We start from the raw sequence: 12,860 nt of genomic DNA, 5'->3' as shown, positions 1-12,860 counted from the left end.
GGGTATAAGACAGGTAGGCAACCTTGGCTCTTTTATGATTCGTGGGCTTCAACTCCCGGAATTCCTGAGTCAGCTGACTCAGGAATTCTGGGAGTTGAAGTCCACAAGTCATAAAAGAGCCAAGGTTGCCTACCCCCGACATGGACGGATAGTCAGAGGACAGAAGAAAAAGGGTTATGCTTCCTTACCTCTGCATTGAAGAATTTGCAAATTCTTCAAATCTGTACACCTCAACGGGAAGCTCTTTTTTTGGCAGTTTTTGAATAAATTCCAGATATTTTTCACCAATCTTGTAGGGCTTGCAGAATTCAGTCAAGTTCTGGTATCCTACAGGGATTCGTTCTGCTTGAGCATGCTGTAGCTTGAACATCCTCAAGGAGACCTGAAGATATACACAAAGAAAATGAATATATTTCCTTGACTTTTAGAACTTAGAATTAATTTTGAAATTTGGAGAATCTACCACAGTATCTCTCTACTTATCTTTCAATAGTAAAGGTTTGGAAATTCACTCAGTTACGTGCATTAAATTGACTTAAATAAGCTATTCTGTTCACCCCTATTTAATAACTGCTTAAGTGAGAGAAGTGAGCACATACACCCCACACACGCACCCACGTCTCACCCTGTCCTTGGAAAATGCAGTTGGGAAGTGAAGGAGGAAGTCAAGAGAAACATCTAGCCATAAATCACAACTTACCCTCATCAGCATTTCATCTCCTTGATACATTAGCTTGCGAATGTGAGAGATAATTCTCTCCCGGACTTTTTTCAACTCCAAACGACGATTGTTGGCTTCGGAAACACAACTTCTATATGTGACTTCTGATTCCTGAACCTATGTGCATGAAATAAAAACTGATGAAAGGAATGGGAAAGCTGACTTGGGTATGCCAGTGGATGAAGTATTTCACTGTGGGGATGCCAGTAAGAACTGATGTGAATGGCAGTTCTGTGCCCAAAATAAGTAAGCATCCATGTTGTACAATTTATTTTAGGGATAAACTGAAATCGTTTGTGCAGTTCAGTTCATTCTGACATCAGATAAAATGTGCTGGATATGTGGCAGTTGTCCTTCCTTTGGGCATTTTGTGGTTTATTTCTGAACAGAAAATACTACAACAGGACTAATCCATTCTGGAACTAAGCATCTCCTTCTTCCTTTCCTTCAAAGACTTAATGATTCACCTCTGTTGTTTCCAGGACTGATTACTAGTCTCCATTATCGTTATATTCTGATAGTTCTTATTCATGATCATGATAGTGTTTTTTCTTCAGTCTAATTTACAGGACCAGGATCAGCAGAATCATATTCTTCAGTAATGCATGTAAGCATTATGCTCCTTACTTGATGGGCTACAGCTTTAGCTTCCAGGAACCAATTTGGGTTTAGGAATCACTTGCAATAAAGTCATTTCCATAACCATCATATTTCTCTTTTCAGTCTGTTCAATTCCTCACCATTTTGCTCCAGCTTGGGACTATGGCACTGCAGCAAAACCATCATCTATTGAGCCAGAGTCCAAATCTTCTCACTGGGGGCAGCTGGGCAGTGGTCCTTTGTGCAATTAACCCCAATGTCTGCAATCGTTGCCAAATCATCATCTCCTTCTGTTATAAATATAAATCCGTCCCATATGCTTTGGAGTGAACAGGCCAAGATAAGATGCAAGATACTGAAAATTCTGCTTCAAAAGCTTTATTGGTGACAACAGAGACACTTACATGTTCCTACATCCACCTCCAATTCAACTATAATTGAGTCTTCTCAGGGCACTTATAGAATTATAAGGCTGGAAGAAACTTGGGAGGTCTAGTCCAACCCACTTGCCAGGGACAGGAATCCTCACAGACAACTGGCTATGTAGCATTTTTTAAAAAACTTCCAATCATGAAGGACTCATGACTCCAAGGAAGCAGACTGTTCCACTGTTTAATAGCTTTCTCAGTCAAGAAATTCCTCTTCATTTCAAGTGTGGATTTGCCTCTACAAAGCTTCCGCCCATTGCTAATTTTGCTACCCATGGGTGCTATGGAGAATAAATTCACATCCACTTCCTGGGACAGACCTTTAGGTTTTTGGAAACTGCAACCATGTCTTCTCTTCTTTTTAAAAAAACATACCCTGTTTCTTCAACCACTCTTCATTGGATTTAACCTCCAAGCCCCTTACCATTGTCATTTTTCTCCTCCACATTCTTTCTAGTTTCTCTCCTACAATACTTTCTTGTATTTTAAAACAACTAGAACTGGACCCAGTATTCCCAGGAGGGTTTGACCAGTGCAGCACAGAATGAAACTATCACTTCTTATGATTGTGACAGCATACCTCTGTGTGGTCCAAGGTTACGTTGGCTCTCCTGGCAGCTGAAGAACACTGCTGATTGATGCTTAATCTGTGATCTACCAGAACACTCAGCTCCTTCTCACAAATACTATAGATAATCTCCTCTTATTGACCACTTGTTTAGCAACTATTCAAAGTTGCAATAGCATTGAACAAGTCGTACTTACAACTGGTCCTTGAAGATCCAGTTGCCCAGCCATCACAGAATGCAATTTGGGTGCTTTGCAGCCAGATCACATTTACAACACTTGCGCTTGTGGCATTCCATGGTCGTATGATCACCATTTGCAATCTTCTTTGCCAGCTTCTCCCAGGCCAAATCAATGGAGTAGCTGGGAAGGAAGGTCTAGTAAGCTGCTCTAGTAAGTCCCCCGTCCCGTCCCCCCCCATCCCCCAAGAGCAACACTTTTTTTCACTTGCATGAAATCTGCTCAACTTTCATTCTGTGCTATACAAGACTTGCACAGTAGGGGAAGAAAACATTTGGTGTGATGTAATGAGCCAGCTCCATTACTAATACTGGGAAGTATTCTCTATGAGTTAGTAATCTTCTCAGATGCTTTGGGGAAAATTCCGTGATTAATCTCCTTATATCATGTCCTTCCATCCTTCCGAGGTAGGTAAAATGAGGACCCAGACTGTTGGTGGCAATAAGCTGACTTTGTAATAATGCCGCTGGGGGGGGGGCGAATGAAAGCCCTAATAAGCAGGCATATACATAGAATGAAGGCTATTGCTAAGCACATTGATTTGTGTTTAAATTGTAAGCCGCCCTGAGTCTTCGGAGAAGGGCGGGATATAAATGGGATTAAAATAAATAAATAAATAAATGTCGTAATCAAGAGTTCCTTTGTTTTTCTCTCTTCTCCTAAGTCACTTCCTTTATTACCATTCATGATTTTGCCAAGAGCGGCTTTCTTGGTGGCCATGACAACTTCATTTGTTTCATGTTATACCTCATTCAGGGAACTATTGCTGGTTTCTAAGCCAGCAATAGAATAGTCTAGAATCTAGAGTTTGGTTCCTTCCCATTTCCCTTTGATCACATACATTTCCCCAGCATCCCCACCCACCAAAAAAAAATCAACAAGAAAAATGTTCACCAAATGTAAATGCATGTTGCAAGCAAACAGCTTGATCTCACATAATGTGGAATTCATTCTTTTCTACTGGATTTCAAGCAGCATGTTCCCTTTCTTGAAAGTATACCTTGTGAGCAATTCAATGCTTTGTCTATCATTTATTGATTGATTGATTTAACTCTTATAATAGCTCACCCAACTCAAAAGACTCTGAGCAAGTTACAACACATTCACGTTACAAAAACAACAATAAAAAGTAAATCAATGTTGCTAAAAAGAGCGTAGTGTATGCTGTTAAGCACACACGGAAATGCCAGCACAGCAGGGGGCTGGACGGCTCCAGGCTATAACCGCTTTTGGCGGGAAAGCCTGAATAGAGCGAGTCGTTGACAGCCCCAGGGCACGGTCAGCTCTGGCGGGAAGCCGGGGTTTAAATCCATTGGCCACCTGCACTGGCGGGAAGCTCAGGTTCAAATCTATTGGTCACCCTTCACCTGGGCAGGTATAAGAGACGCCAGGTAAACCCCTTTGCCCCAGCTTCATTCACGATCCAAATAAAGAAGTAATACCCAGCTCAAGTGTCCGTCTCCCTGTGCGACCACGCGACATTGCAAAGAACAACTGTAATCGGAAAGCAATCCTAAAATGTATGTCAATAAAACTTGAGCTAGGGTTTGAAGACCCAGTAAAATAAAAACTGACTTAAACAGGAGCTTTACTGACCTATGCTTGCCAGCAAAGGATTAGAATGGGCTCTACAGAGGCCCCAAATCCACTTGGGGGGTCATTGGTTTTTCATTGGTTTTTCAATCAGCCAGTACAGATTAAGCAGCCAGTTCTTTCACATCAATTTTAACAGGTTCATAAGTGGGGAGGAGGGGACTTCAGTAAAAGAGGCAAAGTTCTGGTCTGACAGTGTCTTATGCAGATTCTTAGTCATCCCGGTCATGGTGGTCTCAAAGATGCTTTTTCAAAAGTATAGTGGTACCTTTGCTCAATAGTAGTAACTGTGAGAGGGATCTCGGAGTCCAAGTGGACAATCACTTCGATATGAGCCAGCAGTGTGCTGCAGCTGCCAAAAAAGCCAACACAGTGCTAGGCTGCATTAACAGAGGGATAGAATCAAGATCAAGTGAAGTACTAATACCACTTTACAATGCCTTGGTAAGGCCACACCTGGAATACTGCATCCAGTTTTGGTCACCAGGATGTAAAAAAGATGTTGAGACCCTAGATAGAGTACAGAGGAGAGCAACAAGGACGATTAGGGGGACTGGAGGCTAAAACATATAGGGAACGGTTGTTGGAATTGGGTATGTGTAGTTTAATGAAGAGAAGGGTGAGGGGTGACATGATAGCAGTGTTCCAGTATCTCAGGGGCTATCACAAAGAAGAGGGAGTCAAGCTGTTCTCCAAAGCGCCTGAGAGCAGGACAAGAAGCAACGGATGGAAACTAGTCAAGGAGAGAAGCAACCTAGAACTAAGGAGAAACTTCCTGACAGTTAGAACAACTAACCAGTGGAACAACCTGCCTCCAGAGGTGGTGAATGCTCCAACACTGGAGGTTTTTAAGAAGAGACTGGACAGCCGTTTGCCTGAAATGGTATAAGGTTTCCTGCCTGAGCAGGGGGTTGGACTAGATGACCTCCAAGGTCCCTTCCAACTTTATTATTATTATTATTATTATTATTATTATTATTATTATTATTATTATTATTATTATTATTATTATTATTAAACTAGACTATGTTTTTTTCCTCAAAGATGTTTTGCTTCTCATCCAAGAAGCTTCATCAGTTCAGAACTGACGAAGCTTCTTGGAGGAGAAGCAAAACATCTTCTTCCTCAAGGAAAAAACATGCTCCAGTTGCCTTTTGAAAAAAAAACACGTTTGAGACTCCTGGTCTGACAGAATTATGGCAGGTCAAATGACTTGAGCAGAATCTGCAGAAGTCAGGAACCAGAACAATTAATGGTATGACTCTTCATGTTCAGGAGCTCTGATTGTTTTATTTCATCTCAAAAATCACTGCTGACGATATAATAACTCTCACTACATATCACCTTCCCATTGCTGTATCAGTGGCATCCAGATAAATATGGGGTGCACAAAAACAATAGTTTATATAAGCAAGCTTACAAAAAGCTGCAATTCATTTCTGCGTCTTCCCCATACATTTCTACCTTATTTCCCTGCTGCTATGAGGACCTGAATCCTCAAACTTAACATCTGCTTCAGGAACCAGAGTGAAGAGGCAGAACGTTTAACTTTTAAGTCCCAAGACCAATTACCTTTAATTGAACCTCATCTCGATAACGTCGCCGTTTTTCCAATTGCTTGTTTCCACTACTTGTGATAGCCTGGAACTCTTCTTCTGCTTTGGCGCTTTGCACTTTGGCTTTTTCCAAATCCTCGCAGCGCTGGAGGTAATGGAGGCGAGCTTTGCGCATCGAAGACAAGGAATCATTCTGCAATTAGAGGAGGCAAACTTTTGTTGTGCAGTAGCTCTACCATAGGCTTTGTTTCTGAATGCCTTTTTGAAGGTATTTGTATTATTATTATTAATATTAATTTAATTTAATTTATTAATATTTCTATACCGCCCTTCTCCCGAAGGACTCAGGGCGGTGTACAGGGCAAGAATAAAACACAGAGATTTACAAAAGATAAAAGGTAATTAAATACATGCCCAATTAAAAAAAAATTGGAGGGTAGTCCTCGACTTACAACAGTTCACTTAGCGACCGTTCAAAGTTACGTCACTGAAAAAAATTACTTATGACCATTTCTCACACTTACGACCATTGCAGAATTCTCCATAGTCACGTGATCAAAATTTGGATGCTGGGAACTAGTTCATATTTATGATGGTTGCAGTGTCCCAGGGTCATTGTGATCACCTTTTGTGACCTTCTGACAAGCAAAGTCAGTGGGGAAGCCAGATGCACTTAACAACCCTGTTACTAATTTAACAACTGCAGTGATTCACTTAACAACTGTGGCAAAAGGGCCTGGCCTGATGGGATGGGGTGGGTTTGTTATTATGACTTTAATTTTAAATTTGTACTATGGGCATTGTTTAATCATGTTTTAATAATTTTAACTTTTGTATCTGTCTTTTACGTATTGCCCTGTTAACCGCCCTGAGTCTCTTGAGAGAAGGGCGGTATATAAATTAAATAAATAAATAAATAAATAAATAAATAAAAATGGGGCAAAATTCACTTAACAACTATTTCACTTAGCAAAGCACCTGAAGGCAGGACAATAAGCAACAGATGGAAACTGATCAAGGAGAGAAGCAACCTAGAACTAAGGAGAAACTTCCTGACAGTGAGAACAATTAACCAGTGGAACAACCTTCCTCCGGAGGCTGTGAATGCTCCAACAGTGGAAGTTTTTAAGAAGAGACTGGACAGCCATTTGTCTGAAATGGTATAGGGTTTCCCTGCCTGAGCAGGGGGTTGGACTAGATGACTTCCAAGGTCCTTTCCAACTTTATTATTATTATTATTGATCATCGCACAGTCAGCCAGATGTTCAGACTAGATTTGGCATTTTTGTCTACCCATCGAGTCCTTACCAGGGACCTGGGATAGGCAGATGTGGATGTTTGATGGTATTACAGATATCGTTGCAGGTTGGAAGCAGTTCCTAGTAAGGCCGCCTTTTGCAATTGACTAATGGCAAATTTGTCAATGCCAATGGTGTTCAAGTGGTGCACCCAAGGTGTCTATTACTATTGGTACTACCAATGATAATGATGATGATGATAAGACATTTTGGGCTCAGTTGTGATTGTAAGTTGAGGACTACCTGTATTATATGCTACCTTACCCCAGAAGTATATAACACTTCCTCTTCTAATGTTTGCCAACAATAATTATGCAAAGTGTAGTGGCCAACCATTTAGTTACTAAATCAAACTGACTATTACTCTTGTCTTTTACTCTTGTCTTTTTTACTGCCTTCAAGTCAGTATGGACTCCTGGCGACTGCCTGGAGAAGTCCCTACAATTTTCCTGGCAAGATTTGAGAAGTGATTTTCCCATTGCTTGCTTTGCACGGTTGACAGCACGTGACTGGCTCAAGGGCACCCGGCTGACTTTGTGCCTAAGGTGGGACTGTAGCTCGTGGTCTGCAGGCTTTTAGTTTGGTGCCCTCACCACTACTCCAAAGTGGCTTTGGTACTTACTATGCTGATTATAAAGTATAGTCTCTATAAAATATAATTTATAACATTTTAATATATAAGGACTTGAAATGGACACATAGCAATAGAATCATTGTTAAAAAGGTATAACAAAGAATGCATCAATTCAGGAAGTTCAGATCGCCCCAGGAGCTGTTGATACAGTTCTACAGAGGAAATATTGAGTCTGTCATTTGTACTTCTGGTAACCGTCTGGTTTGGTACAGCAACCAAATAGGACAGACACAGACTTCAACCGATAGGACTGCAGAAAAAAACAATTGCAACCAGCCTGCCATCCGTAGGAGACTTGTGTATTGTATGGGTCAGAAGGAGGGCTGAGAAGACATCTGCAAATCATTCACATCCTGGACACAAAGTGTTTCCACTCCTTCCCTAGGGACGGCACTACAGGGCATTATATGCCGAAACAACTAGACACAGGAACAGTTTTTCCCCCTTGTGCCATCACTCTGCTGAAAACCTAATTCTCAAGTGCTGCCTAATGTCTATGTATACTTAGCCACATATTATATATAGTATTAGTAAAGGTAAAGGTAAAGGTTCCCCCCGCACATGCGTGCTAGGCGCTCACTCTGTTACACGGCACTCGGGATTCGACCCGCCAAACTGCCGACCTTCTGATCAATAAGCTCAGCGTCCTAACCCACTGAGCCACCGCCTCCCACTGAGCCACCGCGTCCCTATTATATAGTATTATTTATCCTTATTATCTTCTTTACTCCCCTCTTTTATTAATTTTTTGCATGTACACTGAGAGTTTCTGTATTGGAGACAAATTCCTTGTGCGTCTAATCACACTTGGCCAAATAGTCAATTCATTTCAATGCAAATAATTATCTATCCCTTATCATGAGTACGTCTGCACAGACTGTGCAGATTTTTATCAATTGAATATCGTCAGGTAAACCCATGTAAAACATAATACGAAAATACCTAATATAGTACTAAATATGATAATTAATTTGACTTTACCATTAGAGATTCTCACAAGCCAAGGGGAACAAAAATATTTAGAATGTCCCTAAACAACAACTTCTTTTGTTTTTTATAAACAACTTTCAGTAGATGCTAAAGTGTTGGTTTTTTTCAAAATTGACTATTTTTAACATTATTTGTTCATTTATCTATTTATATTACTTAGTTCTGATTTTAATATTTCCTGTCCAGCTAGACCTTTCATCAGGGTCCTACCTAGTTTTATTTCACATGGTCATCTGCAGCTGGCATGAATTTCTCAGAAAAAACAAACAAAGGGTAGTCAGTAATAATGTTAATGCCCTCTCTAAGTTATTGTGTTTTTTTAAGGGTTAAAGAGTGATTCTTGTAGCAGGATCCAATGTGATCCTGGTGACCGATCCAGATTGGACCCCGCAACATTATCCTGGGGCACATATGCCTTCCTTCCTTCATGAGTAATTCTTGTAGCCTGTTGTGATTCAGGGTCAGCCTGTGGGTTTGGCAGTTGAGTCGGATGATTCAGAGGAGGAGGAGGGGGGTGTTGGAGAGGTTGCTGAGGGTGTTGGAGAGCTTGCTGATGAGAGCCCTCAGCCAGGGCCCTCCCACCTGGTTATGACGCAGACCCAGCTGTGTGAGCCTGACAGCGTGGATGAAGATGACCCACAACTGGCCCTGTTCAAGGACGCCCGACGCAGGAGGCAGTCAATCAGGAGTAAACAGAGGAAGGCAATGGGGCACCTCGGAAGGAGGCAGAGAGAAGCCACACTCTGAACTGTTTAAAAGGGGAATGCGTGGGAGGGCTGGTTTGCTGAAGGCAACCGTTTGAATAGCTCCTGTTTCATGGTTCGTGTCTTGTTTTTGCTCTGTTTGCTTTTGTGTCCATAAATTTGGCAGGCTTAGTTCCAGCCTCTTGCCTTCTTGTAAAGGGGTTATCCCTGCCTTATCTGCAGGGCCGGTAGTAGGCTGGTACAGAACATAGCCCAACCTTCCAAATGTAGCTTAAAAATAATCACAACTCTGAATTGCTCTTAGATGATGGTGGAGCAAAGAGTTTGCTAAGTTATCAGAGTTGGAGGTTGTTTATTTATCTCTGTGCTTACTTTCAAAGCATTACAAAATTTTAACCGGCTACAATACATGTGCTTGCACGGTAGGACAACTGAATATTTTGACACCTAGAAATCAGAAGCGACTTCTTTGCAAAGTGCAGATAATCCTTGACTTAACAACTGTTCATTTAGTGATTGTTCAAAGTATTGTAACTTTGAAAAAAAAAGTAACACTGAAAAAAAGTGACTTATGATTATTTTTCACAATCATGACCGATGAGCTTTGCGCATTGAAGACAAGGAATAATTCTGCAATTAGAGGAGGCAAACTGTTATTGTGCAGTAGCTCTACCATAGGCTTTGTTTCTGAATGCCTTTTTGAAGGTATTTGTATTATTATTAATACAGGTAGTTACAACAGTTCACTTAGCGACCGTTCAAAGTTATGTCACTGAAAAAAATTACTTATGACCGTTTTTCACACTTACGACCATAGCTGAATTCCCCATGGTCACATGATCAAAATTCGGATGCTTGGCAACTGACTCATATTTATGACGGTTGCAGTGTCCCAGAGTCACATGATCCCCTTTTGAGACCTTCTGACAAGCAAAGTCAGAAGTCAGATTCACTTAACAATAGTGTTGCTAACTTAACCACTGCAGTGATTCACTTAACAACAGTGGCAAGAAAGGTCGTAAAATGAGGCAAAACTCACTTAACAAATGTCTCACTTAGCAACAGAAATATGGGGCTCAATAGTGGTCATAAGTCAAGGGCTACCTGTATTCTAAATGGACTTCAAAATACAAATGGGTGTGTTGAAAAAAGAGCACAGTTTCCTCATTTGGGGTGTCATATCTGTTTCAGCCTCAGAGTGTCAATCTATGCTTCATTCATTTTCACTTTCAAAATCATGTTTAATATTTTTTAGAAATGATAGATTTGCAGATCTTGACTAATCCATGCAAGAGAATTGCAGTTTAGCAATGATTTTTTTTTAAAAAAAAAACCTAAATGCAAGTGCCTAAATCAACTTGGGTCAATCATCTAAGTTTCTTTACATTAACTATCATAACCTGGATATGAACATTAATGTAAAACCATATTCTATCTAATCTAGATTTGAAAGGTTCATTTTGGCATTGGCCATTATACTCAAACACTTGCCATGGATGAATAAGTAGGATTTGGTAGTTTGCCATCTACATGTTTTCATCTATACCAGGGGTAGGCAACCTCGGCTCTTTTATGACTCATGGACTTCAACTCCCAGAATTCCTGAGTCAGCTGACTCAGGAATTCTGGGAGTTGAAGTCCATGAGTCATAAAAGAGCCGAGGTTGCCTACCCCTGATTTATACTTTCATAAGTAGGAGGAATGCGGTGGCTCAGTGGGTTAGGACGCTGAGCTTGTCGATCTGAAGGTCGGCAGTTTGGCGGGTCGAATCCCGAGTGCTGCATAACAGAGTGAGTGCCTGTTACTCGTCCCATCTTCTGCCAACCTAGCAGTTCTAAAGCACGTAAAAATGCAAGTAGAAAAATAGGGGCCACTATGGTGGGAAGGTAACAGCGTTCCGTGCACCTTTGGCATCTAGTCATGCCGGCCACATGACCATGGAGACGTCCTCGGACAAGCGCTGGCTCTTCGGCTTTGAAACAGAGATGAGCACCGGCCCCTAGAGTTGGAAACGAGTAGCACGCATGTGCGGGGGAACCTTTACCTTTACCTTTAAGTAGGAGGAAAGGTAAATTTTAGTTATGAAATAATGTTCCCGAAAACAGACTCCCTGGAAAAATAATAGGGCGCTTTCTTTCAGTGTGAAGATCTGGACTATTTGGGTTATAAGAAACATGATTTTGCATGAAAGCCATTGATGTGACCCTTTGCCCATCTCTCTCTGTCCTGGTACTTTCTAAGCATGGGATAAATACTCCCAGTCTCCCTAAAGAAGGTTTTCCTAATCTGTCTCCCAACCTAAACTTCAATTGTCGAGAAATTTATTTAAAATCCTGAATGTATAGCAGCATTTATAGTACCTTAACCCCTTTGGCCCATACATATCTGCCAAAAGACCAAGCCTGATTGCAACTTCACCCCTTACTCTGTTCTTACCATCCTTTTCTGTTCTTTCTGCCACTGATCTTTGAATTCCTTCCGCCATTTCTCAATTTCATTCCTTTTGGCCCAAAGAGGCTAAAACAGAAAGAGGATTGTTAGGTGTATATAGCAGGAGAGAATGTACAGTAATATTAAGTAGACATTCAGGAAAAAAACAAAACAAAACCCAAATGCTGAATTAACATGGGTGCTTGATGAAAATTGATCAAACCAATTCCCCCCGTTTTAATATTTGATTTCTATTTCCCAGTCCCATCTTCTTCAAATGCAGTTGTTCCAGCCACAATCTCTTTAGGGCCAAGATAATAATAATAATAATAATTTTATTTATATACCGCCCTTCTCCTGAAGGACTCAGGGCGGTGAACAGGGCAAACATATAAAAATACAAAGATACAAAAGTTAAAAAGATTCTAGCATCATAGACTCACGGGGCATTTTAAATTGTTGCTCTGGCATAGGGATGCTTTATCTAAATCAGAAAAATGATGTACCTCATAAAATTCTCTCAGATGCAAAGTTCCAGCTGTTTCGATGGCTACATTCCCTGCCTTTATATCATGCTCCATAACCATGGTGTAGAGGGTCTGGAGAGGCATACCATTCTGGGGAGACAAAAGTATTGACCAACATGCTCGAGCCGTTAGATTGCTCGGTGTGGAATAGTCACGTTCTAGCTAATAGGAGATAGCCATTCCCAGGCTCTCTGTCAGATCCAGCATTAAAAGTAATAGCACACCTCCCTTTTCAGTTTAATAGCATCGTGCTTTCCTTCTGCACTCTCTGCCATTGCCACAATGCCAGGATTCCCACCTGGGATTAGTATAGATTAGAATCCATGTAGGAGACAAGAACAAAACCACACACACACCAGCTCCTTCTCACTGCCTTGCAAAGATGAAAGGAACATGTACATATTCTCAATGGTTTAAACTTCAGGCTTTTGATCCTTGGCATGAGTTTTAGTTAGTTGAGGCATGCTTCCATAGTAGTCATCTCTAGCCTGGGGAACTCACTAGGCCAGAGTTCCCCAACCTTTCTGGCTTTGTTGACTGGGAGTGGGGGGTGTAGAGGGGATGGTTTCGCG

At 41.1% G+C, this 12,860-nt stretch overlaps 1 protein-coding gene across 3 annotated transcripts in view; it reads right to left on the bottom strand.

Moving 5' to 3' along the window:
- Window positions 1-12,860, bottom strand: part of GMIP (GEM interacting protein) — a 68,478-nt gene that overhangs the window by 21,130 nt on the left and 34,488 nt on the right. For all 3 annotated transcript variants that reach the window (XM_083353989.1, XM_083353990.1, XM_083353991.1), the window contains exons 7-11: window positions 12,268-12,378; window positions 11,768-11,848; window positions 5,722-5,898; window positions 701-838; window positions 189-382 (exon numbers count right to left, since the gene is read on the bottom strand). In XM_083353989.1, the coding sequence (XP_083210115.1) occupies window positions 189-382; window positions 701-838; window positions 5,722-5,898; window positions 11,768-11,848; window positions 12,268-12,378 (701 nt within the window). The remainder of the gene's footprint in view (window positions 1-188; window positions 383-700; window positions 839-5,721; window positions 5,899-11,767; window positions 11,849-12,267; window positions 12,379-12,860) is intronic.

This window comes from Vipera ursinii, assembly GCF_947247035.1.
Source record: "Vipera ursinii genome assembly, chromosome: 2".
NCBI classification, from domain to species: Eukaryota; Metazoa; Chordata; class Lepidosauria; order Squamata; family Viperidae; genus Vipera; species Vipera ursinii.
This window is presented reverse-complemented; position numbering and strand designations above follow the sequence as displayed.